Below are 27,574 nucleotides of genomic sequence, written 5' to 3' on the forward strand. Positions count from 1 at the left end.
GTGCAGCTCTGGGGATAATGGGAGAAAGGCACAGGTTGGGTGCAGGGAGATCTAATGTAGAATCTGGTCTGGAATTTGATCTCCTTCCTGGAGTGCTCCTGAGGGTCAAGCTTCCAATTTGCTGCTCTGCAGGACAAGGTGCAGTGCTAACTTGCCAGGACAGGCTCTGGACAAATAGATTTAAACCACAAGAACCGAAACAGGGTAGGAGTTTGTGCCTGAGGCCTCCGATTCACTCTGGAAGCAAGTCAGCCGTGTCCCCACAGATGCCAGGAATCGAGGAATAGGCCATCTCAGACAGCCACTTTACGGAGCATGAAGTTAAATGTGTACTGGAGTCCTTAGTACAGGACAGTTCATTACTTCATCAGCACTGACGGTAATGAAAAGCCTGCAAGAAAACAAGCAAGCTCAGAGAGCCCCAAGGACCCCTCATTTCAACCAAGCTACAAATATTCTCCTTTATTGGTTAAATATGTATTTGAAGAATATGACTCTTTATTTTGAAGGAAATGCAATTGGCCATCTTACCATACATTTTTCATGATCGTAACATATCACATTTTAGCCTGAGGCCCCCAAATACAGAAGCAAAGTTCAGTTATAATTTAGTCTCAATATCTTAGAGGAGTCTTGCATTACTTAAATGCCTGCTCCAGACTGAGGTGTTCCTTCGACACTGGCCCAGTCTGCCATCCTTTCTGCCCTGAGCCCCCACCCTGTCAGCTGCTTCCCCAATCACCAGGGCTGGACAAGTGAAGCTGCCTGCCTTGCCTTCTCATTTCTGATGGGTCCCAGTTCATGGGGGGAGATGCTCCTTCATTTTCTTGGACTACCTCACCCATCTGAAGCAACTGTGTTCTCCTGAGGCAATTACTTTTTAGATCCAGCAATGCTTCAGGACTCACCCTCAGTCCTCGTTTGCCAAGAGCTAAAGAGCACTTTTTTTTTTCTTTTATAATATTCTTTATTGGATTCAGGAGCAACGATTCTTTGTATACATTGGAATGTGCCATACAGGCTGTAAGTAAGTAATTATTTTGCAGGGTTCCAAAATCTTATTTCAGTGTCACCTTCAATATCATTTGGGAATAAATTGCATTTGACAATAGAATTAAACTGAACCCCATATTAAGAATCAGGCAGACAAATCTCCAATCAGTATGATTCACGGTTCCCACCTAGGGCTCTCTGGACAGAGGTGGTGTGGGGTCTTCTTTAGCAGGCGAGCACAGTCCAATGCATTCAAGGTGCCCAATGCTTCCCTGCCCAGAAGCTGAGATTTCCAGGATCTCAAAGTCAGAGAAGCCAGAAAGAGCTGCCCTTTATTCTTCTGCAGGGGCACCAGGTTCAATAAAATGATTAACAGAGAAGGGAGGAGCTTTCAGGCGAGAGCTGCACAAGCATGGAAGCTTCCCCCACCTCTGCTCAGGATCAGATGGGTTGGCAAGGTCAGCACAGCACTGGAAAAGGGAGGCTGCTGGTAGCAATCTCCTTGCCGCTGCATCTGGAACCATTTTGGGGTACCCCCTGTGGAAGAAAAAGTGGGGTGGGGTGGAGGGAGAAGGCACCTGCCAAGGTGGGGCATCTGTGCCAGAGAAGCAGGCAGTCTCTCCCGGCCTGAGCGGTTGGGACTTGGGAAATAAGGTCAGTGGGTAAACAAATGTCAACGTTCCCTGACGCTGAAGGCTTCAGCTCTCTCTACATAGCCAGCCTCGGCCTTGCTTGCTGCTTCCCTTCAGCAAGGGTTACAGGATCTCGTATTTGTCCACGAGGAAGGTGGTCTCTGTGGAGAATCTCACAGGGCTGTTCCCATCCACTTGGGTCACTTGGGTGACCTGCAGAAAGAAAACAGTTAGTTGGGAAGGCAAGACCTGCCACCAGTCACTGTCCTTGACTTCCCCAAGTGCCAATAAAAAGGTGGAGGTTTTGGTCCCTGTGAATGACCAGGGTGGCCTGAAGAAACGAGCAGCCGCTGACAAAGAGGCTCAGGACACCATTCAGTGGAGAAGCAGCTGTTCTGCCAGTCCCATTTGGGTGGAAACAGCTCCCTTCCTTCTGCCCCGATAGGCAGCTTTCTCCAAATAGGGCATAGGAAAGGAGAAGGCAACAGTTGTCATTCAGCCCCCAGCAAGGCACACCTGAATGTTGCAGAAGTTCTTCTTAGAGACAAAGGAGACGTGCACGGGGAAGAAGTCATCTGGTTGCCCTGCGATGCTGAACTCCAGGCTGCCACTCTTGTTTTTGACATCAACCACTGGCAAGCACCACTCGAGAAGGTTTTTTCGGCTATCGTGGCGGTATTCACCATTAATCTCTCCAATTACAGGAGCCCCCACACCAGACCTAGGCAATCAACAATGAGTTAGCTCTGAACACCCCACCACCCCAGAACTGTCACTCTTGGTGGTTGGGAAGCTTCTTGGCAGGCAGGACAATTACTCACGGCAAAGGGATGGTGATTACCACGTCATTTAACTCCAGGCTATCCTCCTGCAGCTCATACTCAATGTTGACATCACAGCTGTTGCCACTTTCTGAGGGCCAGCAATTAACTAGGATCCAAAAGAAAGCCAGCTGAGATAGTTCAAGCAAGGAGACCTGAATGGAATAGGAGCAGGACACTGGCTGGCTGGCTTCCGCCTCTGGGATACCTGCTACTCCCTGAACTGAAGCAACTCACTGGTCAGTGGAATGAGAGACTCCTCCGTCGTTTGCAGCCGCCATTTCAGCACTCCCACATCACTATTGATGGGGAACGACTTATCTGGGTTCTTCAAGCCAATCACAGACTCTGACATAAAAAGCTTCTTGTCAACATTGGGGTGAGTCTGAAAAGGGAGCCGCCGGTCAGCCAAGCCACTCCACCCCAAAACAGATGTGCCCACCTCAAAATAACCCCGATCCTAACCTCCAGCCAACCTTACCTGGAGTTGCACACCTTTTTTGTCCTCATTCTCAATGTGGATACAAATCCGAGCAAACTTTTCATCCAGGATCCGCAGCATGATCATGCCATGCAGCTCCATGTTTTGAAGCCCCCCATCCCGGCCACAGGTGAGCGAGATCTTCTCTTCTATCTTCATATGCACGCTAGAAGAAGGGAGGACCCAGGGGACAGGCGTTAGAGGCCTCCTTCCTTCCAACTGGGCTTCCCAGGTATTAAGAGAGAGGCAGCCCTTCTGGAGCCCTGCCTCCTCAGGAGACCCACAAATCATCACTACGTATTACAGCCTTGACCCTTGCAAATTCACTGAAAGCCCAAACATCTCCAAACAGCACAGCTTGACTGGTTTCCTTATGGTTTACCGCTTGGGACAGTGTTGAACTAGACAAGGACTCAGCCATCAAACCATGGTTAAAAAGCTCCCTTTGGCTTAACGTAACAGTGCTCTCAGTCATAGCTTCACCTAGCTGCTGAGCTCCTGCTTGAAAGTCCACTAAAGATATTTGCTCTGCAGGAGACCAGGTTTCCTCTGGGCTTGGGTTAGAACAGAAACCTGGTTTCTGCTATGCAGGTTTGCTGTGTGCTTTTCTCTTTACCTTTCTGCATTCCTGGGTAATACACATACCTCTCCATGTTAATGGGTGGAGCAAGAACAGCTGCTGAATTTGAGGAACGCTTGCCAACAGAAGAAGCAATAATATTTTCACCTTCAGATTTTAGTTTATCCACAAAATTATCCACTTCCTTCCCTTTAGTGCCGAGCTTAAGTGCCTTGTTTGAACCAGAAGGTCTAAACAAACAAAACAAAATGCATGAGACATTTTGCCCAAAAGAACACAGCAAGATCCTTCCCTGCTTTCCTTGCTCTGCATGGCCCACTTCATTAAGAAAAAAAATGAAGATTTGTTCATGTGCCATCCAGGTTCTTCAGATGGAAGAAATCCACAAGAAAGTTCTTAGGCTTTAGCCCATCAAGGTATCTGCTACAGATCCCAACTAGGTCACCACCTCGCCCTGTTCTGACCAATGTTGCTTTTGTGTTATTTGGCATTTGAACGTTACTGTAAGTCATTCTGAATCTTTACGCAAGCAGAAAAACAAATACGTTCCCCATAAAACAATACAGATAATCCTCAACTCACAGTTCATTAGTACCGTTCAAAGTTACAATAGCACTGAAAAAAGTGACTTATATCCATTTTTCGTTGCAACATAACGAAAAATGGTCAGCTGATCAAAATTCAGAGGTCTGACAATTGACACATGATGGTCCCGGGATCATATGATCACCTTTTGTGACCTTTTGACAAGCAAAATCAATGAGGAAGCTAGATTCACTTAATAACCATGTTACTAAATTAACAACTGCAGATTCACTTAACTCTGGCAAAAAAAGTCGCAAAATGGGGCAAAACTCACAACTGTCCCAGCAACAGAAAGTTTGGGCTCAATTGTGGTCGTACGTCGAGGACTACCTGTAAATGCATAGAGACCCGTGAACCCTCCCTTGCAACCCATTTACCTTCTGCAACCAATCTTGCCCCCAAAGCAAATGACACACCTGGTTGGAGCCGTAGTTATTTTTGGCTTCTCTGACTCAATAATGGTTTCAGTGATCATAGCAGCAAGGGTGCCTCCTGATACGGCTGAATTGCCAAAGCCCCCAAATCCTGTAGCTTTGGTGCCTCGCCGCTCGGCATCCCTCCGCGCTTGTTGTAGCTCCTTGGCTTTCCGTCGCATCTCAGCCTTAGCTTCTCGTTCTTGGGTCTTGAAAAAAAGGAAGCAAAAACAAAGCAAATGGCTTTGTCTGAGAGCAGAACAGAAAAGAAGCGGGTGACCGGCCATATTCCACAGAAAGCCAGAGAACCTTTGACCTACTTCGCGAACAGCCCTGAAGACCTTCTCCTCGTGAGAATCCATCTCGGTAAAGGTCCGGATCTGGGCCAGGTTGACGTTCTCCCGGTAGCCCAGGGCGACGATCTCGTCGAAGGCAAAGATGAGGTCGAAACAGTGCTCGGAGATCTCGCTCTCCTCCAGCGCCCTGCAGTACTCGGGGATCTGCAGGGGGCGACGGGGAAGGCTCAGCGCTCGGCCCGCTCTCCTATCCTCCTGCCCGGCCAGCCGCCTCCCGCCACCGCCCAGCTCACTTACCACCCGGGAGAAGAGCCGCAGCGTCTCCAGGTCCTCCAGAATGTTGCTATTCTTGGTGGTGATGAGCACCATGTAGAGCTTCTCCAGCGGCTGGTACACGTAGCGCACGCTCTCCGTTTCCACGAACGTGTGCTGCTTCCCCGTGTTCATCAGCTTGGGGAAGGCCGCCAGCAGCCCCTCGATGCGCGTCCGCGTCATCTCCACGAACTGGCGCGACACGATCGCCTTCCCCGCTTTCGTGCAGACCGCGGCGGCCAGGAGGACCTGCGGAGGAGAGAAGGCCCACGCTCGCAAGGCGGCTCCGGAGGCCGGCCCAGCGCGGGGAGAGCGCCGGCTCGCAACCGCCTCTCTGGGCCGGCCCCGCCGGCTTCCGGCCGTAGGCCCGAGGCTTGTTCAGGCCAAGTCTCACCATGGCGGCGGCGGCGGCGGCGGCAGCGGCGGCCTCCGCGGGGTTGCTGCTGCTGCTGCTGCTGCTGCTGCTGGGCGCCGCGTCCCCGCTGCTTCCGAGTCCCGCACAAGATGGCGGCGAGCCACGTCTCTCAGGCGGAAGCGGCGTCACCACGCAGGCGCAGTCGGCCCGAGTGTGTGTGTGTGTGTGGGGGGGGGGGGGAAAAATGCAGCCGGTTCTCGCGAGAAGGTTCCGGCCTCCCGTTGCCTGGCGACGGACCCGCTGCGGCCCCAACTCCCGCGGCCCCCGACGCAGCATGAGCGGAGTGCCGCCGGCGCCGCCCGAGCCAGGGCTGCAGGTGTGGGGCAGGGCCGGGGGCGCAGCCGAGGTCTGGGCGCTGGCGAGCCGCCCTCCCTCGCCCTTCTCTCGCTTTTAGACGCGGCTCGTGGAGAACCAGCCCTACGACGAGAGCCTGGACGTGAATGAGACGGATGAGGTCGCCAGCATCTACGCGCCCAGCCCGCCGCAGCCCGGTGGGTGCCCGGGGGAGGCGGGCACGAGGGAGCCGCGCGACACCGCCCCCTCCCCCCGTGACACCGCCGTTCCCGCCCGCAGGCCCGCGCCCCGCGCGCCCGCCGTGCAGGGATAGCAGCGACGAGGACGAGGATGGCGGCGCGGCAGCCCTGAAGGGAGGGAACACCCCGCCGCGCGCGCCCGGCTGGGCCCCCGTCGCCGCCCCCGACCGGCCCGCGGGCGCCCTGTTGCAGCCTGAGAAGAAGGGCGGCGGGGGCGGCGGCGCGCTGGGCTCAGGCCGGCGCTTTAGCGGCCACGAGGTGGAGGACGATGACGAGGACTCCTCGGAGACCGACTCGGACGACGACGACGACGACGAGGATGACGAGCACGGCGCCCCGCTGGAGGGGTAGCGCGAGGGGGCGCGGGGGAGGGCGCTGGCGCGGGGGGGGGGCGGCCGGGGCTCAGCCGCGCTGTCTCCTCCCTCTCTCCGCAGGGCTTACAACTCGGCCGACTACGACTACCTGCCCGTCTCCCTGGAGGTGAAAGAACTGTTTCAGTACATCCGGAGGTGAGGGGGGGGGGGCTGGTGGAGGGGCGAGGAGGGGCACCTGGCGCTGCGCTGAGCGGCTCCCTCCTCCCCCCTCAGGTATTCCTCCCAAATGATCGACCTGGAGCACAAGCTGAAGCCTTTCATCCCGGACTTCATTCCTGCCGTGGGAGACATCGATGCCTTCCTGAAGGTGCCCAGAAGCCTGGGTCCTGGGGGGAGCGTTTGTCCCAGGAGCTCTTGCTGCTGGCCTGTGGAAGATGTTGGAGAGTTGAGGCCCAGAGCCTTGGCCAGTGGCCCTCAAGGACTTGCTCTGTCCCTTGGGAGGTTTGAAAATATGTTGCTGTGGCTCATTTTTTGCAGGTTCCACGCCCAGATGGGAAGATGGATAATTTGGGCTTGTTAGTGCTGGATGAGCCATCCACCAAACAGTCGGATCCCACCGTACTTTCCTTGTGGCTCACCGAGAACTCCAAGCAGCATAATGTAGCCGTAAGTGGAGGAGGAAGGAAACGGGCAGGAAGCCATCCCCACAGGTCCAGTCCACTGATGAGGTCGGCTTGCCTTTCTAGCAGCAGGTGAAAGTAAAGAGCCTTGAGAACGCGGAGAAGAACCCTAAAGCCGTGGAGAGCTGGATTGAGAGCATCAGTGAACTCCACCGCTGCAAGCCTCCGGCCACTGTCCATTATGCTAGGTCTGCCTCGATGTTCCCCGAGGAGCCCTTGATGCTTCTTGCCTTTTTCCTCTTTACAACGGGGAAGTGCTCCCATAGGGCCTCCTGGTGGCTGGCTCTCAGGGCTGCTTGTCCTTTGCAGGCCAATGCCCGATATAGATACGCTGATGCAGGAATGGACTCCAGAGTTTGAAGAGTTGCTGGGAAAGGTATAGTGACCTCCCCAATGGGTAAGTTCTGCCCCATACCCTATAACTGGTTTCTTTGAGGGTTTCCAGCAGGATCATGAGAGCTGCTTCATGCAGAAAGTGCAGTCAGCCTTAAGCTTTCCTCTCTGGCCCCCAGGTGAGCCTCCCAACTGCTGAGGTTGACTGCAGCTTAGCTGAATACACAGACATCATCTGTGGTGAGTGCCCTGACCTCGTGCCGAGCCTGGGGATGTTTGCTGAAGGCCTGGCTCGTTGACTCTGGACTGAGCCAAAATAGCTCTGGAACCAAACATCTCATAGATCGTCCAGCACCTGGCAGAGTTCTCAGGGTTCCACTTAATGAAGTTGGACCTGGAGCTTCTGGCTTAAATGCTTCTCTTGGGGTTTTTTCTCCAGCCATTCTAGACATTCCTGTCTACAAGGGTCACATCCAGCCTCTGCACACCCTATTCTCACTCTACTCCGAATTCAAAAATTCACAGGTAAGCAAGAGAGTTGCTACTATTGCTACCCACAAGAAGGGGGCCTGCTGGAACAGGTCTTCTCTACCTGCTTTCACCAGGAGACTCTAGAAGGAACGGTCTCCACAGGAAGCCTGAAATGAGATTCACTTCATTGGTGGTTTCTGCTTTTTTGCAGCATTTCAAGGCTCTGGCTGAGGGCAAGAAGGTTGTCAGCCCCCCCTCCAATCCACCCTCACAGACTGGAGAGATAGATATTTTAAGTTTCACCTGAGAGCAGAGGTCACAGTTTCCTGCCTCCCGACGTTTAAATAAAGGTGCTGCTGACCTCAGGGTTATTTAAGAGAGGTTTCCGGAACCCATTCCCTTGGATAATTCAGTGTGATATTTGTGTAATAAAGTTTTGCTGTAAGTGTTGCTCTGCCTCTCAAGGAGAGATGGTATGCAAGCCGAGAGTTTGAGGAATGTGGGACTTTGTGTCTTGTTGCTGGGCCATGCAGGTTGGGGCCCTTGGGAGGAGAGCAAAGCTATTGTAAGGCTGCCTATGAAACAGGTCCAGCAGCCTGCTCTGCCTTTTAACTGCAACACATGCCAGCACTTTATGTACGTGCCTGGGTTTATTGGGCTTCTTTTACATCCCGGGGACTGAGTGATTGAGAGTCCTTTTCATAGCAGCCTCGCAGGCAAATCCAGGCAGGGGGAAGGAAAGGGCAACACCTTAACCACAGTCATTTATTCTTTAAGCATAGAAGTTGCAAAGCTGCAATCCTGGGCTGAGATGTGCATGGCGATAGCTTTCCCGGTCTGCGGATGGCAAAGGCCAGGTTAGGAAGACAGTCTTCAGGTTGGACGGAGAAGCAGGGCAGCTGCTGGATGCCTGTTTTGCTGGAAACGAGTAAAGAGTGAAAAGGACCCACCCTGTACAGTTCAACCTGTTGTCCAGGACCAAACCCTGCCAGGGGCTCCTTTGCCCCTGGAGGTGCCCTCACCGTCCTGTTCCAGGGTTAAGAGCAGAGGTACTCCTGGCCCCCTTTGCCCACCCTCCTTGTACCTCTCTTGCTGTGCTGGGGATGGACACGGTGACAGACTTCACAGCCAGATTTCATCGCTACTCATACTAGTGGCTCTATAAATATATCCAACGGTAAGAAATTGGCCCAAACCTGCAGAAGCAGAAAAAGAGGATATGGAATTTGGTCCACAGCAGTTACTTTTGCAGGATTTTTGAAACACTTAGGTTTCTTTGAAAACTATCCATGAGCATGTAGGATCATCCAACAGAGATGACTTACTTCTAAGTTCTAAGCAGATTCAGCTGCAATAAGGAAACAGGCAGGCATCAGTGGGTGCCTTTCCCATAGCACCAATGGCAGCTTACTTCCCCTGGTAGCATGCCTGAAATGCTGGATGGCAGAAAGGGGGCTCTTGCTCTGCAGGACTGCATTTTGCCAAAGAATTCAGGGTTGCTGATTAAAATGAAGGTGGGCTTTTCTTCTGAAAGAGCCTCCCACTAGTAAAACTGTGAAAGAGTCCTCAAATGCTACTTAGGACAGACATTCTTCTGGCTCATCTGACATTTCCCTGGGGTGGTGAGTGCACAGCAGTCTTCTCCAGCACCAGGTGGAGCTGGTCAGAACTGTCTCTTGAAAAGGGAATGTTTCCAATATCTCACAGCTTTTCCTGCTACAGAATTAGCTGTATTAAACTGGTATATCACTGAATGCTAGCATTTACTATGTTTCAGAATTAAATCTAGAGGGGCTTGACCAAATGAATGTAACTCCTTCCCCACCCCCACCCTACATGGCAGAAGGTCCCGTTACCTTGTTCAGCAAGGACCGGGTGATTGTTTGGGTCCGAAATAGCATCTTCATCTTGTTCTGCAGGAGCACTATTCGCTCTACCTTTGAAGTAGTGGGAAAGAGGGCTGGAGCAGTGACTCATGCCTTGACATGCCCCCCCTCTTTCCCAGCTCCCCCCCCCAAGATTCTCACCGCTCACTTTTTGGTTCTGGTACAAGATCGTTGAGTTTCAGGTCCGAAGGGAGAGACCTGTTTGCCCGTGTCATATGGGCTTCCTTCGGCTGAAGGACATTGCTGTGGGAAATGCAAAGCAATTCGCTCTTGGATCCTCCCAGCTCCCCTCCCCCATACACACTTCAAGGCAAGGCCACGGATTCTTGGGATGTTACTTCTTTCTCTGGCCCTCAGAGAAAGCTGACCAGAGCTTCGTTCTCTGGGGAGGTGCTTATGCCACCTGCCAGTGAGTCTGTATAAAGTATTTCCAAAAGAGGCTACAGAGCAAACAAGGGGCTTTTATCCCCTCTCTAGCAGTCCCAGAAGGTTACCTCAGAGGAAGCTGCACTGCTAGGCCATGTCCTAAAAAAGAAGAGAAAGGAAGGTGACCCCCAGCAAGGAGACAGGCCCAGCCCAGGCTGAAAAGGCTTCTCTTGCACCTACCTGCTGACTTTTTGGGCTTCAGTTGGGAAACAGCCCAACTGATTAGCACCCCAAAACTCAGCAGTATCACCAGAGCCACAGTAGCTGCCCCCACAAGGGCCACCAGAGGCAGTTCAAGCTGGGTGGCCAGGAAATCTAGAGAAGCCGGAGATGCTCGCGTCAGCGCCGTGGCTTCACCCTGCTCTCTACTGTGTTCAAATGTGGCCCTCCTCTTGCTGGCTTTCCCTCGCCCAGTTTTGCTCTGCAGGAAGGCTACCCTGTGTCTGGGAAGTAGCCTCAAAGGAATTTTGCCAGGGCAATGCAAGCAGCTGAATGTCTGCCTCCTACAGGCCAAGAACAGGGAAGGCAGCCTGGGGTCGCAGAGGGCTGCTTCCAATTGTTGGGACGCAGATGGGCCCTGGGTTGGCAAGGAGACAGGCTCCCCTGGGGCTGTTTGATGGAAGGCTTGGACCTGGCATCCATGAAGAGGAGAGGAGAAGGGAGGCCTTGTGCCAGCCAGTCCTTGCTTGGCGGAGGCTGCGGACCTGCCCCAATCCCTGGTCCAGGCCTGTGAGCCCCGGCCCAGGCCCTGCCCCCGCACCCCTACCTACCGGGGAGCGGAACGGAGGAGCTGGCGACACCCAGACCGTTGGAGGCGCGGAGGGAGGCGTTCCGGGGCGGGCTGTGCAGCTGCACTCTCACGGTGTGGTTGGCGAGCCAGGGATAGGTCTGGGTGTCGAGCAGCAGGAAGCGGGAGGCGTTGACCGTCACCTGCCCGTCCTGGTCCACCCAGGTCACGTCGGCCGGCGGGTTGGCTTGGACCAGCACGAAGAGCACCAGCAGGAGGCCGGGCTCGCTCGCCTCGCGGTAATGAGCGTCCACCTTCACGATTTCGGGCTGAACTGCACTCGTACAGAGGGCGGCGCCGGTCAGCCTCTATCCCGCTTCTCCCCTCCGGAGCCCCCTGCGCCCCCCCAGCCGCCCGCCCCTCCGCCCGCCGCGCTCACACTGCACGTTGAGGAGGACCGAGGCGGTGGAGACGCGCCCCGGGGCCGGGTCGGTGGCGTCGCAGTCCAGCCGGTGGTCCACGCGCCGCGCCGTGACCACGAAAGTGCCGCTGCCGCCCTCCCCCAAGCCGTCGCCGGCCGCGGCCAGGCCCCCCCCGGATGAGTTCGTCTCCTGCCGCTCTCCGTTGAGGTACCAGGTGAGGTTGGGGGCCGCCGCCAGGCAGGTGAAGGCGCGGCTCTCGGCCTCCCGCAAGCTGCTCACCGACAGGGCCCGCCCGTCGATCCTGGTCTCCGACGTCGCCACCGCACCTGCGGCGGAGCGGAGGTTACCGGCCGGAGGGAACCGTAGTCCGCGGGAGAAAAGTGCGTCGCCCGCCGCCCTACCTGGTGTGGCGCGCCGCAGCAGGAACGGCAGCAGCAGCAGCAACCGCGCGGGCGAGGAGCTCCCGGGCACCGAGTCGCTTCTCCGGCGCCGGCGGGGGGACAGGAAGGGGCGCCCCGGGCAGAGCAGCCAGGCTTCGGGGGGCGGCGCGCCTCTCACTGCGGGACCCGGAGCCGCGTCCATCCTGGGCTGCGAGGCGGGAGGGGCTCCCGGAGCACCACAGGCCGCTCACCTTCAGCATGCGGCAGCAGCGTTTTCAGCCGACCGGCACGTTAGAAATCCCGGCCTGGATTTCTCGGTCCGAATACTCGCGATCCTGTCCGAATACCGCCGCCACCCGCCTTGGGCATCGAGTTTCCGGCCGGGCGGCGGCGACCTGAAAAAGCGCTGCCTAGCGGGCCCCTCTCCTCTCCCTCCCTCCGCAGGGGGCTGCTGGCTGGGGACCCGGGCGACAAAAGCAGGTCTTGGTTGGTAGTCTCAAGCCGTGGGCTTTATTCAGCTGCCCCATCGCCCCCCCCTTCCCTCCCCGTCGCAGCCAGGCTCAGCAGGTCTCCTTCTCCCCCCTTCCTCATTAGTTCCAGCAACATCTGGTTGCAGAGGGCTGCGTAAGGGTTCATCAGTGCCAGCTGCCGGCGGGCAAAGACGCTGCCCAGGGCGGCCCCCTGTTCAAAGCTTCGCCGGGCCGCTTCCTCCTGGTCTTGCAACCGCTGGATCAGCCCGCGTTGGACAAAGCCTTGGCGGGCCACCGGGCCGGCCCCTTTGCTGAGCTTCAGTGCTGCCTCCAAGTCTTCCAGCGCCTCTGATGGGATGGAAAAAGAATGCGTGGCCGAGTTAATTAAATAAACGTTGGGTCAGTGCCTTATACAAATAGGAAACCTGATCCCTTCGTGGCAGAGGTGGGGCTGCCCTATAGACCCTTGTCCCATTCCCAGAAGCTTGGGCTGGAGGGAGGGATGGGCCGGGCCAGAGTCCATTCTTGAAAGGCACATGCGATGGTTGGCCTCATTCTGCTTTTCTGTTCTAGATTCTCATTAAGTTTTGGTTCCTTTCTTTTTGACCTAATTGTGAATCATATTGTGAGTTGGGTAGCCATACAAATCAGATAAACGAGATACAGGGATCTGAAAAGGAACAGGATCAAACAGGGAGAGTGGAACCCTAGTTCAGGAGACTACTGTCCAGCATCCCAGTCACCCGCTGTGTTTGTATGACCTGTTATCCCAATGGATGGGAACCTCTCTGGCGAGATTTTCTAGAGCAGCTGCTGGCAGTTTTGCTAATAGATCCAACAAAAATCCAAAAATGCTGTGCTTAAGATGAAGTGATCCAAGCAGATTTAAAGCGATAGTCTTGCTTTGTACTCTCAGACCGAAGCAGGTGCCCTGCTTTAGTGCCCTGAGCAACTGAGATTCCTATTCCAGGCCAAGTGCAGCCATGGTCACCAGTGGAGGGGGAGGATGGATGAAGCCCGGAGCACACTTACTTGCGACATCCCCTTGGAGCCGAAGAGCTTGTGCACGGTTGTTGAAGGCTGAGGCTCGCTCTGGAAGCAGCTGGATGGCTTGGTTAAACTTTTCCAGGGCTAGCTCCAGGTCGCCTTCTTCAGCTGCTGCAATTCCCTGGGCCTCCAGGTAAGTGGTTTGCCTCAGCAGCTCAGGATCAAAGTCGCCTTCTGTCACCAGCGTGAGAAGCAGTAAGGAAAAAGGGAGCTCGCTCTGGCAACTAATAATTTCCTTGAGAGCCAACTGGTAGCCAGATTCCAATGCCATTCCAGGGACGATGGGTCCCAAGCCTAAGCTTTGGAAGAGGCAGTTGTAACAGCCAAGCCTTCCCCCACCCTTGTCTTTTGAAAGACGGACTGCCCTTCCGTGGGAAGGAAGCAACTGGTTAAGCATTGAGCCTTATAGCCTTGCTGCTTTTTGAAGCATGAACAAAGGTAGCCTACCAACCTTCTCCCAATCCGAGTTTTGGAGAGCGATGGGCAAAATCTCTCCAGCCCACCATCCCTTTCAGGTGTCTGACTTGAAAATGATTTGTGAGAAATAGATTGAAGAATCTGTTGAGAGCCCAGAGATCAGAGGCATCTCCTTGCTTCCGAGAGCTTGCAAAGAAAGAAGCCTCTGAAGTTTATGAAAAACCATCTCCCCCCTTCCCCTCCCCAAAAGTGAGTCATCACCTTGGATTAGTTGTTGCTTCTCCTGCTCCTCCTGCCAATCTTCATCAAAGGGAACATTTGGGTGGAAAATAGTTTGCAAAACTGCCTGATCATTGATGGTGGCCATGTTGAAGCCCTGGTGAGTTCTGTGGGAGAATTGGGCCCCTTCAAAGAGATCTTGAAAGCTCTGGCTGGGGAGGAAGGGGCCGGTCTAGCAGCAGCCAATGGCCATGAGGGAGGAGCTGGGCTGTGCCTGCCAGCCTCCTACAGTGCAGAAGGCAGTGAAGGGCAACTGTTGGGGGTGATCAGGGAGCTGACGTTGGGGTCCTGGGCCCTTTTCCTGAGCATATTTGCAGAGATGAAATGGGGGAGCCCAGAAAGAGCAGGACTGAGGCTGCAGAGGAGAGGAACAGGGTGGAGACAGGACTCCACGTCAGCTCATCTCAGAGAAACCTGCTGAACAGGAAGTGTCAGGCTAGTAGATGAACGATCTGACTTTGGAGGAAGGGGCTTCCTGGTACCGGAATTAAATCATCATCTCCCTTGTGGAAAGCAAAAGGAGCTGCTGCGTTGGAGTCAGCATCCGTTTCCCTGTCCTTTGAGAGCCTTTGTGTCTGACAAGCCAACTCAAATGGGGGCAGGTTTAACATGGAGATCGATTCAGCAGAGCTTTTTCTTGGGCATCCTGTGAAAAAATGCCATTGAGAAAAATGGATCAAAAATGGGAACGCTTCCAGCAGAGGCTGGACTGAGTCATTCTTGATCTCAGGTGTCAGGATTATGGAGGAAAGCAGCTGCTGGGGACTTTCACCTTGTTCTCCTTCAAAGAGCTCTGGGGCTGGGCGGGGGGAGGTTTGCGCATTCACTTGTTTTGGGCATGCAGTATTTAGAGACCCAAGGACCTGACCAGCAAAGATACTGGGATACAGGACTCTGAGGTGAACAGCTGCCTCACGTGTGGGGAACAAGGCCTTTCTATGATGCAGGTAAGAAGAATGCACTGGCCTGGGAAAAATCTCAGCCCCAATTATAACTCCATCCTTTGAAGCAATAAACTTGACATGTTTATTAATTAAACTATCACTTAAATAAAAAAGTGCATAGAAAATAAACATGTTTAAAAACTCCTTTTTTTGTACAACTATATACACTTATTTTTACATTCAGTCTTTCAGTCATTTCTTAAAACTATTGAAAGTATTTCCTTCATCCCTGTAACAATGACAGGATTAACACTGATGCAGCACAAGCAACACATTTCCTCCTTTTAAAGAAAAAAAACAACAACTAATTTTGGAAGAACACAAGAAAAAAAGATAAATTGGTTTTACATGATAAGTTGCTTTTTGTATGGATCAGAGCCCTGTTTATGTAGCTTTTGCAAAGTGGCTTGAGACATTTATTCACTACCTGTAGCTATTGCGGACGCTGAATCTAAGAAACACCACGGGCACAGATCTTGGCGAGAAGGCAAAGCTGCAAGACCTTGTTAAAAGAGACCAGAAAGCGCACAACGCTGTTGAGGAGCTCCACCAACTGGAATCCAAAAAGAGGTGGAGGAGAGAAGCAAGTTGTACAAGGGTTGACTATTGAACACAGAAGGTCAGGAGCATCCACAGCCAAGTCTCCAGCCTTACTTCTGGGAGATCCGCTTACAGGCCAGCTCAGCCTAAACCCGCCCCCCCCCCCAGTCTGCAATGGGACCCAGGTCCAGTGGAGGAAGCATCCACTGCCCATGGAGCCCTTGGCATGTTGTTTTTCCTGCCTTTTCAGCAACTGGAACACAACCATTATCTAAAGGGTTAAAGATAGTTCAAAGCCAGGCTTCAAGACACAATGCAGCATGGTATTAGTTCTATAGATACCTTATTTATAGTCATAAAAAGTTGCAGGCATGGGGTGGGGGGGGAGAGCGGGGGATGAGCCAGCCAACCTGGCCAAATGACATGATTCTGCACACAAGATGAATTTGACTGAAAACCCGGTATTGCTTCACAACAAAGAAGATTCTTGCCCAGCCCTTTGCAGTGACCCGCTTTTCCTTTAAAAAAAAAAACCTTTAAAGGGTAGACTGACTTAGTATTCTTCCATTTCACGATCTGTCAGTTCTTAGAAAGATACATTCATATTTCTAGGAAGCTGCCCAGCCCAGCTTCCTTTTGCTCCCTTCTCTCTGCTGCTCCGGAGAGGTGACCTCTCCCCAGCCTCTCCCTCAGGTGCAGCAGCAGCAGCAGCAGCATTCTGGGGTTCAGAGCAGCCCAAAGCAGCTCTGCTGCTGCTCAGGACAGTCAGATTAGTAACAGCAGGAGATGCCACCTTGCCTGAGCCGAAATTCAGAGCCTGCTCAGAGCATCCTTCAATGAAAAGGGAGGCCTCTTCTAGCAGCCACGGTGCAGCCCAGCAGCCAAGACGGAAAGAGCAGCTTTAGGCAGCAACTGCCTCCTCCTTTTAACCCCACCTGGCTCGTGCCTCTTTCTCCCAAACTGCCTCATGGGTAGGAAGGTCTTGCCGGCTTGGGACAGCAAAGGTGACGGTTAGGCACACCAACTTCTCCTTCCAGGAGAGTGGTGGGTGGGTTCCTGGTAGCAGAAGCCAGGGCTTTGCTCCAATTGGCTTAGCCAGAGCAGGCCATGATTCTGCTACCTTTTAGGAGATATGCATAGCTTATCTGGCTTCTCTCCAGAGTAAGATGGACCAGGGCAAAGCCTGGTGAGAAACTGGATGTTTACTCCTCTGCCCTGAACTGAGGCAGGAGAGGAAGGGGAGGTTAGAGAGAATCCCACCGGTTTGGCTGACATCCAGGCAGAGTCAAGGATTTGACTGCTGGAGAATGAAAGGCCCACCAAACCCCAAATGGTTCTATCCTCTCCTGAAAATGGGAGAACTCTTCCTCCCTTCAAACTTAAGGGGCAGCCAAAGCAGCACCCAGAATCTCCTTTCCCTCCCGAGGGGAGAATCAGGATGTGCCTGACCCAACCTTGGAAAGATCATCCTATTAAAATAAAACATTCACCCTTAAAATGCATTCTTTTTTAAGTCAAGATGCAACCATGACTGAAAAAATAGTCTCCTAAGTGCTCTTTCCTATGAAGTGCTGCTCATAGAAAAATATACAAAATATATTTACATTTATAAAACTTTTAAATACTAAAATGTAAACAGAACCAAGGAAAATCCAAAGACTTAATTCGAGATGGTGCAACTGAAGGAGGCTGAGGGCCGTTTCTAGAGGCATGAAAAGGGAATGGATTTCATGAAGTCCAGAATTCCTCATCTCCTTTGCAAATGCAGCTCCTGGCAGGTTGACCAGCACTCTTCCTTCTCAGGAAACAAGCTGCACTTGGGGTGCTCCAATTCCACTCCGGGGACCACTACATTTGTGACACAGGGCCGGGATCAGTTGTAAGCGTTCAGCACGAGAGATGGTTCTCTGAGACAGAAATTCCCCCTCTAAGGGCCTGCCTGTCCACCTGAAAGCTCATCCAAAGAACTAGAACTGCCCAAACTGCTACCTTGGGATTCCTCCCTAGTGGCCACAGGCATCTTGGAGAACCACCACTCAGTTGCCAGCCCAAGCTGGAACACAAGGGTAGGTCTCACAGTCCACACTTGAGGAGGCAACCAGGTGCCCGTGCTGGCTTGACACAGCCTTGGTTGCTGCAGCCCACATTCCCATTTTCCTAATCCTACAGCACACCAAAGTGCGTCTCGCTCTGAGCAGGCCCTGCCCCGCCAGAGCAAGCCAGCGCATCTGTGGCTGTGGAGGGCCCCAGCACCCGGCTCTCCTCCGGCCTTGGCTGTGGTCAGCTCAGCTGCTCAGTTGAGGAACCGCCGGCATTTCTTGGCACCGCAATTGCAGAGCAGCTTGTTGCTGGCATCTTCAATGGGAAACTTGTAGTCGTAAGTGAGCTCTTCACCACGGTAGATCTTGCGCATGGCAAAGATGACAATGTGCTTCTGCCCGTCGATGTGAATGACTCGGGAGTAGCAGTTGGGCTCACAGGAGTGGTTGATAAAGCGCGCTGCGTTCCCATGCATGGTGGCGTCCACAACTTCCGAGTCGTCAATACGGAACATATAACAGCCGATGCCCTGGGAGACAGAGAGCGTGGATGGCGGAGAAATCTCCAAAGGCAGATCTCCCGGCCATCTGCCTGACCAAATGGGGCAGTCCTGCCCAAGCCAGTTCACCTCACCACTCCACAGCCTACAGATCTGGGCAACTGCTGGCCACTCACTCACCTTACTGTCATAATATTTCTCACGTTTGTCAGTTAATATGGAGCGAATCACATTGCCAGCATATTCAATCACCATCTCCCCTGCATCTATGTTCCTTTTGCAGAACAGACCCCGTCCATGGATAGGAGACCTGACAGGATGGCAGAGGACACAAAGCTGACAAGCCTCGCACTGTTCCTGGGGGCATCTGGCAAGTGACCTGCCTTCAAACATCTCCAAGGTCAAAAATATCATGAGGTCTCCCTGGGCTGATTCCTGAGGTCAGCTGGCCCAGGTTTCTTCTCCTCCCTCTTTTCTGTCAGAACTCTCACTTACCTGTAAACCCCAACTGCCTCCTTGGAGGTCTTCCTCAAGTGTCGGAAGCGCATGGGCATCGGAAGATCCATGCTGGTTGCCCTCCTGAAGACAGACGAGGAAGAGTCTACTTGAGGGTTACGTCTGACATAAGCACTGACTTCATCAACCTGAATGCCTGATGCAGGCCCCAAACTCCTACTTGAAGTGTGACAGGACCCTGGTCCCTTGACAAATTTTCTACCATCCATGGTGGCTGACAGCTCAGGTGCAGGAATACAAGCCCCCCCCCCCAATCTACAATGAGTTACAAAAAAAAACCCTCAGCCGGATAGCTTTCCCCTCTCGCTATGTACCGGGCAGATTTCAGCTGCACTTCCTCTTCCTCCTCCTCGTTGGGATTGTACTGTGGGGGCTGGCGATGTTTAGAAGCCAGAAAGTTGAACATGTCAAGACCAGACTTCCTGAAGTGCAAAAGAGAAGCATTATGCTTTACACTGACTGCCACAGCAGCAGGCTTCCAGAAATTCTCCAGCTCAGACAAGCAGCAGCAAGGGAGGGCTGGCCTGGCTAAAACACCTTATGGCTCACCACTTTGCTTCTGGCCTCAAAGAACTGATCTCCCTTCCCCCCATCCCTTGCGCTTCTTGTCTTTTAGATTGCCTGTCTTTCTCCTTTAACTGCTGTGAGCCAATGTGGAAGAGTGTAATTGTCTGAAAAATGGGATAAAATACAACACATGAAGAACTCTTAAACAAAAAGAGGAAAGCAGGGAACAATGCTTTTGGTGAGAAGCATGCCGTGTCAACCCCAAATTTTTGAGAGGGCATTATTTTATTCTTCCCCCTCTTGCCGTGAGGGCCTAAGACTTCTCATTCAACAGTATTTCAGCAGCAGCAGCAATAGCTTGGGAAGAAAAGGGGAAAGAACAGGACTCCACTTGCCTGAGGTGCCCTTCAGCCCTGGCAGAGCCGTGGGGGTTCACGGGAGGCTCCTTGGCCTCCTCTGGTTTGTGGAACCTGAACTTGTAGTTGGAGCAATGCTTGGCTCCACAGAGTTGCTCTATCAGGAACACGACAGCATGGTGGAGAATGCCCAGCATTTGCAGCCCACTCACACCTGGAAGAGGGAGAGGCGGGAAGAGCAGCTGTGGCCCCAACTGAACAGGGCAAGGTGGATCAGGCTAAGCCCAGCTTCGGAGCAAAGACCGAAGGGCTGGAGGGGCTGCCTGGCCTTGGAACCCAACCACTCCTGAAACAGTAGTAGCTCAAGGTAACCTTTTCTGCCCAGTGAGAAGGGCCTCAGTCAGCCCAGCACCCAGCCTTGACTCCATGCTCGGCTCCCACCCTCACCACTCAAGCCATTTTGGGAACAGTGCAAGGGCTGTTCTGAACGGGAACTGTATGGCGAGTGCAGCAAACTGAGCATTTTGCTTCTTTTCCTTGCCCTCTAGGTTTTCCCTCCAACTGCTGGTACCTGCGAAGGAAAGCTGTTTCAGGCGGGCATTTGACCGAGCTTCTTGAACTTTGTCTGTCAAGGATTTCCAGGCTTCTAAGGTTAAGAGAACAACCAAGGATTTAACAGAGAAGGAACCATACATCCAACAGTGTTGCATAACCCTTTTGATGCAAGGCTCCGGTGCAGCGGGCTGTCTCCTGGGCCTACCTTCAATACTTTCTGCACAGATCTGGAAGCCATCATCACTGGAGATTTCAAAAATCAGTCCTTTCTTGGGCCTCTTCTCTGGAAGGTTTTCTTTCCGTGTTCGCTCCTGTTGCAGCCAGAACATGAGGGGGGAGCTAAAGCTGCTTTCTTCCTCCTCCTCCTCCTCCTCCTCCTCCTCCTCCTCCTCCTCCTCTTCTTCCTCAGCACTGGAATCTGGAGGAAAAAAAGAACCCTGATAACCTCTCAGTCACACAAATCACAACAGACCAAACAGGAAATGTTCTAAGAAAAGTTCCCAGAAATTTAACAGCAGTAAAGCAGGACTGTTATGTACAGACCTCTACGTCCTGCAGGTCTCAGTCAGGGCAGAGGGAGGCCTGTCTTCACATACCTGCATGTTCTAACTCGTTTGAAGTGGACGGCGTTGGCTGCAGTTGTGGGTGAGGCTGTAAATGCCTGTGGAGGAGAGGAGGGTTGGAAAAGGCTGAGAGACCCATTTCAGCTGGGGCCTTGCAGGCCTTCAGTATAACTGAGGTGCCTGCCACCATCTCCGATTAGGTTAATAGTTTGACAGGCACATGCCAAGTTTTGTAAAGTTTTCTGGCAGGTGCCTATGTTTGGTGGGAGAACAGATTTGCAGCAGAAGACCTTTGGCTGCAATGGTCATCCACTCTTCTGATGCCTCAAGCATCGTCAATTCTACGGTGCTGAACAGTCAGCAAATATGGACATTTCTAAAATAAGGACTGGCGCTGTTTCCTTGGATGTTTTGAATTCCCCAATGGCATTTTTGGCATGGTCAGAGGCACCAAATCTAAGAATGACTCTTGTCTAGAAAGCCGGTGGGTGTGAGCATGGCCTTGGCACTTCTTCCCCCCTCCTCCCTTAGCCCCAAGGGATCCGCTTACCCTGCTGATTTGTGGGCTGGCTGCAGTATGTCTGTTGCCTCCTCTGGTTGCACCCTCAAGGGCTGGGACCTAGAAGACGGGCAGGCAAAACATAGCTTGGAAGTTGGGCGTATCACAAATCCAGTGACATGGTCACTGAACTATGAGACGCACATGACGCTGACTAGCTCGGGGAGAGGCTAGTTCCTAGAGCAAACACTGGCGAAAGCAACGTGGGAGGGTTTGCCGTCCCCCCTTGGGCTCCCTGTGCTTTTAGAACCATGCAGGTGTTCTGAACCAGCCAGTGGCCCCCCTCCCCATCCTGTTGATCTGGGACCAGGGCAGGGGAACTCGCCTCTCAGCAAGCAAGTACCATAGAAGCGCTAAGGGGCTTTGTTGGAAAGGGGGGGGGGAGTTAAGAGCCGCAGCTCTCTCTCTCACCCTCTGCCTGGGTCCTGGGCTGCCATCCTCCTGCCTTGTGGTGGAGCGCACTGGCCAGGGAAACTGTTCCAGAATGGAGGCACCCTGGGTTTCTTCCCGGATCCTTTGCTGCCCAAAGGGGTCGGCAAGCGCTTGACTTTGGCCCTGGTGGAGCCCAGCACAGTGGAAGGGGAGCTCCCAGGAGAGGCTGCGGGGACACAGGGGGCCGGTCTGCTTCGCCCCACGGCTACCGTATCCATCAGCTGGGGAAAGTCTGAAAGAGGAGTTGCCTGTGAAGGAGGGAGGTCCAGGTGAGGTGGGGCTGGCCCAGCTTTGCACGCCAAAAGCTGTGTGAGAGGCTCAGCCTGGTAGGAGCTTCCAGGATCAGCAGACATGCCCACGGTCTTCAAGGAAGGCAAGACAGAGATGCCGGTTGCTAAAGCAGTTGTTGCCAACCCCGCAGAAGCAGACTGGGCCAACGAGACCTCCTTATGCGACGGGAACATACTGGAAGCCACTGGCGGCACGGAAGCAGGCTGCTCCGTGAGGCTCAGCTCCTGTCGAGTGGCTTTGATTAATAGGCTGCTGAGGGAGCTCATATCCGAAATGCCTGGCACATCAGAGCCCCCTTGTCCCAATAGATGGGGTGGGATCGTTGGGCCCGGGGACGGCAGGGGGGCCACATTCAGCTCAGATGGAGGGGAGGCGAGGTGGCCAGATTTTGGCCCAGTTATGCTGGGAGACGCTCCAAGGGCTGCCTCTGCTACAGCTATCCCCCCTTCTTGGGGCAATAGAGGTGCCTGCTCAAAGTACATGAGCCCTGGCTTGGAGCGCTTGATCATCCTGGGCGCAGTTCGCGGGCACGTAGCTCCCAGATCAAGCAGGCCAGGTGGGGAGGAGCGATGAAAGTTCATGGAGGCCAGGTCAGAAGGAGCAGCGGCAGAAGGAGTTAGCTTCTTGGCCCTCCGGGAGTGCAGGCGTGCAACGGACCGCTTCTTGCCGAGGCCAGTGGGAGGGGGGGTGAGTGCAGGCCCAATATCTGCCCTCGGACTCACCTCGGGGTCAGGTGGCTGCTGGACCCCAATCAGAAGGCCCGAGGCAGAGCTGCCAAGGGTTGCCGGGAAGCTGCTGCCGCCACTGCCGGAGGAGCTGGCCGAAAAGGAATGTAAGTGCTGCTGCTGATGGGGCATGTTCAGCAAGCCTTTGCTGGCTGCAGGAAAGAGAGGCCTGGCAGAGGGCAAGCCGGGGCTCAGGCCTGCGGCCAGCGCAAGGCTGGCTGTGTCCATTGGGCCAAGCACAGAAGCTCCAGCCTCCATCCCAGCTGGTCCAGAGCTGACAGGAGAAGTCAGCTGAATCTTTTGGGTGATGCCATTGGGCAGTGTCTGAAGAACATACAGGGGCTGCATATTCTGGTTGACCACCAAGAGCTTTTCTGCAGCAGCCTTCAGGTGGAGAGGGGCTGTCTGCACAGCAGCGTTCGAGATGGGAGATGGGCCAGGCTTGTCGGGGGCACTTGGCCCATATTTGGGATTCTGGAGAGGAAGAGAGGGAGAAACAGGGAGGCCAGGGGTCCCACTGCTCCTGCCAGACAGTTCTTGGCCCGCCCCAAGACCAGCATCCCTTGGTCCACAGGGCGGGCTGGCCATGTGCTCTGCTTCCAGATGACTTTGAATGAAAGGGTCAGGAGTCAGAGGGCCATCAGGGCTTGGAGCCACTCGTGGGCTTAGCAATGTTGGCTCTGCTTCACCAGAAGAAGCCTTTTCAGTGACCGTTACCCTCTTCTCAGCAGAATTTGAGGAAGGGATAGTTAACATTGATCTCTCCCCTGAGGTGGCAAGAGAAGGTTCTGGAATGACTGCAAGTCTGCTATGGTTCTGACTGGGGACTGCAGGGCTCCGGGTAGTCAAGACCGAGAGATCAGAAGGCAGCTCTAAGGGCAGCTCAAACTGTTCCTCTGCTGAAATTGATGATGAGACGCTGCTATCTACTGGCTCGGCTGTTGGCAGCTGCTGAGAAAACACTTCAAAGAGACCCATATCTTTGGCCCGATTGCTGTCGAGGCCCAGACCTTCTCCCAGAGTCAGGAGCTCCGAGGATGACGACTCCGGGCTCTCCCCCAGAGCCTGCATCGAGGGAGTGTTTTTCAGGACAAAGTCCATGATGTCTGAAGGAAGAATGTTCCCACAATCATCGCTGTTGTTATTGTCGGAGTCGGACTTCAGCAGTTCGGTGCTGAATGTATCCAGCAGGTTCTTCTCAGAGGGCTCTGGGTTGACACGAGGACGACGACCAACAGCTTCTAGGGAGCTCAGCTGAGCTTCCAAAGAATCTTGAGTTTTGACCCGGCAATTCTCCATTTTGGGATCAGCTGTTTTATGACCAACTGAACTCTTGGTCACTTGCATTTTCTCCCCACTATCTTCACTTCGTTCAAGTTTTAAGCTTTCTGTTCCATTTTCTTTGCCGTTCCTTTTGTTTCCTGAATTGATTTTCCTTGTTGTTACTGTGATGCTTGCATCACTTTCTGTTCCGTCATCCACACCATCCAGCTGAGAGATTTTGGGGAGACTAATCTGTTCCTCTTCACGGAATAAACCATGAGAAGCCATGTGCTCATTTGAGCTTGAAACAACGGTTCGGGTGAAGTTGTAGTAATAGAGGTCTTCTTCATCTGAGGTGCTGAGATCATCGGCACCATCCACTTGGCCTTCAGCAGACCGCCTGCCTCTCTTCTTGCCGGTGGAGTTGCTGTAGAAGGGAAGGTCTTCCTCACCGTATGACCTCACACCATACAAAGGGGTCAGACCAAAAAACATGTTGGATCTGGCACGTGCACTACGCCGAGGGTATCGCCGCTTGTAGGAGCCTTCTTCCTGTTCTTTTGCTCCATCCTGGATCATCAAGCCGCTATCTTGAACAGGCAGATTTGGATAAGGGGGATCGGTTGGGGCCATTGAGGAGGAAGCAGAATTTTGAGTTTCTGGGACACTACAGTCATTTCCTGAGTGCTCTGGGATGGAAACAGACTGGGACACAGAAGCTGGTGTGCAAACCTTAGGCTGAGATTCTGCATCGTGCTCTCTCTGAATATTTTTGGACTGACTCTCACCTTCCATCTTGAGTGGAGTCAGGGTTACTTTCACTGTGCGCTTTTGTGAATTCTGCAAATCCCTGGAGGTGGCCATTTCACTCTGGAAAGAATCTTTGGATGTCTCCTGGCCAAGCAGATTATTGTCAATGAGTTTCTCAACAGCAATGCTGTTGTATTGCTGATTAATATGCTCAGATGTCATTGCCCGATGAACAAATTCTGTCTCTGCACATTCTTTGTGGCTAATTGGGAGGACACTTAAACTTCTAAAAAGCTTGCTAGAATGCCTATCTTTTATCCCCTTCTTCATTTTTTGTCTACTCTCTCTATCCACAGAAGATACTGGATCGTTTATGCAAGGCGATTGATTACTTATTCCTGAAAATGGTGAGGCCTTTGCTTCTGGGGCTTCATAAAAGCAATTTTTGTCTGCCTGTGTTAGATGCCGGTCTTGTTCCTTCTTTGGGGGTTTCTGGTGCAACAGTGCAGAAACTACAGATTCTTCGGGAGAAAACAGTCCAGAAGAGGAGTCTGGGAACTTCTCTACCTTGCTCAGGTTTCCTTCTGGGACAGAGATGCTTTGTCTATGGCAGCCTGCTTTTGAATTCCCACAGGAAGCACTTGGATCTTGGAGGCTCAGCAGCTTCTCCTTCTCTGACTTGGCAGAAAACGGTCCTCCAGAAGGCACAGTTTCAAAGGAGAGGGTTCCCTCCCGAGGAGGAGCTCCTTTGCCTCTGCTTGCGATGGCCAGACTGGGAGGGGTAAATGTGTCCTGGAGAGTGACGTGCAAGGCTGCCGGTCCCACAGAACGTTCGGTATGCTTGATGCTCACGGTATGTTCTTGGACAGGACTACTGCTGGGTCCTGAAGAGACGGTGTTGCGCTGAGCATTTGTGGTCCCGACTCCGGTGGGAGGCAGCATCCAAGACCTCAGTGGCTGTGGAAACAGAGATGCGCTGGGCCTCCGGGAACCAATGCTCCGAAATCCAGAGGACAACAGAGGATCTCCCACGGTTACGATTTCATGTGTCACAGGGGTGGGGCTTCCTAGGGAGAGAGAGAGATTTCCTTTAAGAAGAAAAGGGAGCACAACGAATTCCAAAGAAACTGATCCCCAGGTCAAGCACTTCTTGTCCTTAGCTCAGGTCTGCTTTTTCCCTTAGGCAAATCTATCATGACTAGGGTGCTTTGAAGGCAGAAAGACAGGCTTTGACTCAAAATGACACACCAAGACTAGGGAAGTAAAGGGAACACAATTCCTCCCAGGCTTTACATTACAATAGGGCTAGTTTAGTCTTATCTGGAAATACTTTTTAAGGTATTTAAATTAATTAATTAATAATAATAAACCCTTTATTATCAAAGTATAACATGTATAAAGTGAAATTGGCTGAGCCTCCCTCTGTGCCCCCCCCACCACAAACTCGCGGTGACTACAAACCCCCAACTTAACTAAATATCTGAATATAGTTTTTAAATAAAAAACATCCCATATTCTAAAGCCATGGTTAAGTCAAAAGCCATCACAGAAAAAAAGTCCTGAGCCAGACCTGCAGAAGGCAACGGCCTTGAACCAGGAGTTCGCTGGGAAGGAGCAAAACTCAGAGTTCTGATCCGCAGAGCCTTTAAGTTCTGAGGATGTGGAGAAAGATCTGCAGAGGGAGGGTTCAGGTCAGCTGATGCTGCATGGCCATCTCTGGGTGGAATTTCTGCTGCAGGAGAAAAATAGGACCATCATTCAATTTGAATTAAACTCCACTATTTGAACAGACTATTTCAAGGGGGAAAAAACCCAGAAATAAGCATTTCTCCTCAATAACTTCTTTTGTCAAAGGAGAGGGAAAGGGCTCTCACATCACCATCAACTAAAAGTGAGAACTTTTGGGAGGGATGATTTTATGACTGAATATTTCTTTCTTCTACTCCAGTAACATTTCTGAGAAATTCCACCTGCCCTGTTGTTCTCCATTAGGCAAAAGAGACTCAACTCTGAAAGTAGGCATATTTTAAATGCCAATTTCTAGAGCTAAGGAAGAGGAAGCCACATTGACTACTCAGCCTCTTTCTGCCTTCCTCTGAAGTATTTTTGCAGTGGAACCTCTCAGCATTCAATTCAAGAGACCTCTAAAAAGGAACTGCCCAGACAAGAGAAACAGCTGATCAGAGGTAGCTGCCAATTTGACATCATGGACCCTCTTCTGTTGCCCCACACCTGAAAGTGACACTGGGTTGTGAACAATGGTCCGGTTGTCGTCATGTTCCATGGTGCTGTTGATGTCGGAGTCTAGGAGGGGAGGACGGCATTCCATGATCTTGCACGTGTAAACACAACGTTTTCGAGCATCAGTTGTGCTCCAGTAAACTCGGGAGCACCTGAACAAACAGTATATGCATCAGATAAGTGCTGGGACAATAACATATATTTTCTGGAAATTTTGAAGCCACAGAAAAATGTTGGACATTTTGAAAAAGAAAACAAAAACAAAATAATTTTAAATTATCTTGTGTCCAGTTTAATTTTCCACAAAATGAATTCATTTAATTTATATTGGATATAAAAGTAATTAATGTTACTAGAATAAAATAACTCAACCTCCTTACATTTCAATTACTATATAATGATTTTTCCTGCTCTTTTAAGTTGTGGGTTATCGGAGGCGGAATCTCAAGCAGAGGATTACATGAAGTGTCTAACCCAGTGGTTCTCAACCTGTGGGTCGGGACCCCATTTGGGGTCGAATGACCATTTCACGGGGGTCGCCAAACCATGCTGTCCGCCATTTTGTTCCCTTTTCCCTAGCTGTCCTACTCCCTCTTATTGGTGGCCACACCCACTTGGGGGTCACCACACCATGGGGAACTGTATTATGGGGTCACGGCATTAGAAAGGTTGAGAATCACTGGTCTAACCTGTGTATTTGGGACAGTCCATTGTCCACCTTTCTTTTGCAACTACTGCTCGCTCACAACATGGGAACATGTAGGGAAGACCTTCTGTTATGCACATTGTACAAATCACGTACAGGGGAGGAAAGGGATTTAGCATATAGATGCTGTATGTTAAAAGTATTCTAAAGGAAGTTATAAGCAATCCTCATTTA

General features: G+C 52.5%; 5 protein-coding genes across 18 annotated transcripts in view; 1 reads left to right on the forward strand and 4 right to left on the reverse strand.

The window, feature by feature from the left end:
• Window positions 1-942: 942 nt before the first annotated feature.
• Window positions 943-5,828, reverse strand: ARCN1 (archain 1). Its single transcript, XM_039341766.1, has 10 exons — window positions 5,508-5,828; window positions 5,099-5,362; window positions 4,826-5,005; window positions 4,509-4,714; window positions 3,573-3,737; window positions 2,928-3,093; window positions 2,684-2,831; window positions 2,447-2,555; window positions 2,142-2,346; window positions 943-1,838 (listed from the first exon to the last, which is right to left on the reverse strand). The coding sequence occupies exons 1-10, from the start codon at window positions 5,802-5,804 to the stop codon at window positions 1,749-1,751; spliced, it is 1,830 nt and encodes a 609-aa protein (XP_039197700.1). The 5' UTR covers window positions 5,805-5,828; the 3' UTR covers window positions 943-1,748.
• IFT46 (intraflagellar transport 46) lies at window positions 5,805-8,309 on the forward strand. Its single transcript, XM_039341775.1, has 10 exons — window positions 5,805-5,844; window positions 5,923-6,019; window positions 6,496-6,570; window positions 6,649-6,742; window positions 6,913-7,041; window positions 7,122-7,243; window positions 7,365-7,431; window positions 7,568-7,628; window positions 7,828-7,913; window positions 8,071-8,309. Exons 4-10 carry the CDS (start codon window positions 6,662-6,664, stop codon window positions 8,164-8,166), a joined length of 642 nt encoding a protein of 213 aa, XP_039197709.1. The 5' UTR covers window positions 5,805-5,844; window positions 5,923-6,019; window positions 6,496-6,570; window positions 6,649-6,661; the 3' UTR covers window positions 8,167-8,309.
• Window positions 8,310-8,496: 187 nt separating this feature from the next.
• On the reverse strand, window positions 8,497-11,928 carry TMEM25 (transmembrane protein 25). Of its 8 annotated transcripts, none has more exons than XR_005556477.1 (9): window positions 11,722-11,928; window positions 11,338-11,646; window positions 10,942-11,232; window positions 10,352-10,486; window positions 10,240-10,270; window positions 9,894-9,988; window positions 9,716-9,792; window positions 8,944-9,055; window positions 8,497-8,777 (listed from the first exon to the last, which is right to left on the reverse strand). XR_005556477.1 is itself a non-coding variant. In XM_039341768.1 (9 exons), exons 1-8 carry the CDS (start codon window positions 11,900-11,902, stop codon window positions 8,982-8,984), a joined length of 1,197 nt encoding a protein of 398 aa, XP_039197702.1. In that variant the 5' UTR covers window positions 11,903-11,928; the 3' UTR covers window positions 8,497-8,777; window positions 8,944-8,981. The 8 variants fall into 8 exon arrangements, 4 of the variants coding, with proteins under 4 accessions (XP_039197702.1, XP_039197701.1, XP_039197704.1 ...); XR_005556476.1 differs by having other exon boundaries at window positions 9,716-9,819; XM_039341768.1 differs by having other exon boundaries at window positions 9,716-9,796.
• A 260-nt stretch (window positions 11,929-12,188) lies between these two features.
• On the reverse strand, window positions 12,189-14,761 carry TTC36 (tetratricopeptide repeat domain 36). Of its 3 annotated transcripts, none has more exons than XM_039341772.1 (4): window positions 13,896-14,761; window positions 13,669-13,740; window positions 13,203-13,391; window positions 12,189-12,518 (listed from the first exon to the last, which is right to left on the reverse strand). In XM_039341772.1, exons 1-4 carry the CDS (start codon window positions 13,999-14,001, stop codon window positions 12,211-12,213), a joined length of 675 nt encoding a protein of 224 aa, XP_039197706.1. In that variant the 5' UTR covers window positions 14,002-14,761; the 3' UTR covers window positions 12,189-12,210. The 3 variants fall into 3 exon arrangements, with proteins under 3 accessions (XP_039197706.1, XP_039197708.1, XP_039197707.1); XM_039341774.1 differs by having other exon boundaries at window positions 13,669-13,775; XM_039341773.1 differs by lacking the exon at window positions 13,669-13,740.
• A 154-nt stretch (window positions 14,762-14,915) lies between these two features.
• Window positions 14,916-27,574, reverse strand: part of KMT2A (lysine methyltransferase 2A) — a 43,991-nt gene continuing 31,332 nt past the window's right edge. For 3 of the 5 annotated variants that reach the window (XM_039341762.1, XM_039341760.1, XM_039341765.1), the window contains 13 exons: window positions 26,686-26,846; window positions 26,024-26,185; window positions 21,404-25,520; window positions 20,984-21,052; window positions 20,467-20,531; window positions 20,278-20,288; window positions 20,076-20,229; window positions 19,887-19,961; window positions 19,355-19,529; window positions 18,767-18,874; window positions 18,432-18,515; window positions 18,117-18,246; window positions 14,916-17,966 (listed from right to left, as the gene is read on the reverse strand). In XM_039341762.1, the coding sequence (XP_039197696.1) occupies window positions 17,691-17,966; window positions 18,117-18,246; window positions 18,432-18,515; window positions 18,767-18,874; window positions 19,355-19,529; window positions 19,887-19,961; window positions 20,076-20,229; window positions 20,278-20,288; window positions 20,467-20,531; window positions 20,984-21,052; window positions 21,404-25,520; window positions 26,024-26,185; window positions 26,686-26,846 (5,587 nt within the window). In that variant the 3' untranslated portion in view covers window positions 14,916-17,690. The remainder of the gene's footprint in view (window positions 17,967-18,116; window positions 18,247-18,431; window positions 18,516-18,766; window positions 18,875-19,354; window positions 19,530-19,886; window positions 19,962-20,075; window positions 20,230-20,277; window positions 20,289-20,466; window positions 20,532-20,983; window positions 21,053-21,403; window positions 25,521-26,023; window positions 26,186-26,685; window positions 26,847-27,574) is intronic. The other 2 variants (XM_039341763.1, XM_039341761.1) reach the window with 1 other exon arrangement.

This window comes from Crotalus tigris, unplaced genomic scaffold (genome assembly GCF_016545835.1).
Source record: "Crotalus tigris isolate CLP2741 ecotype Arizona unplaced genomic scaffold, ASM1654583v1 scf7180000017771.5222438, whole genome shotgun sequence".
NCBI lineage: Eukaryota > Metazoa > Chordata > Lepidosauria > Squamata > Viperidae > Crotalus > Crotalus tigris.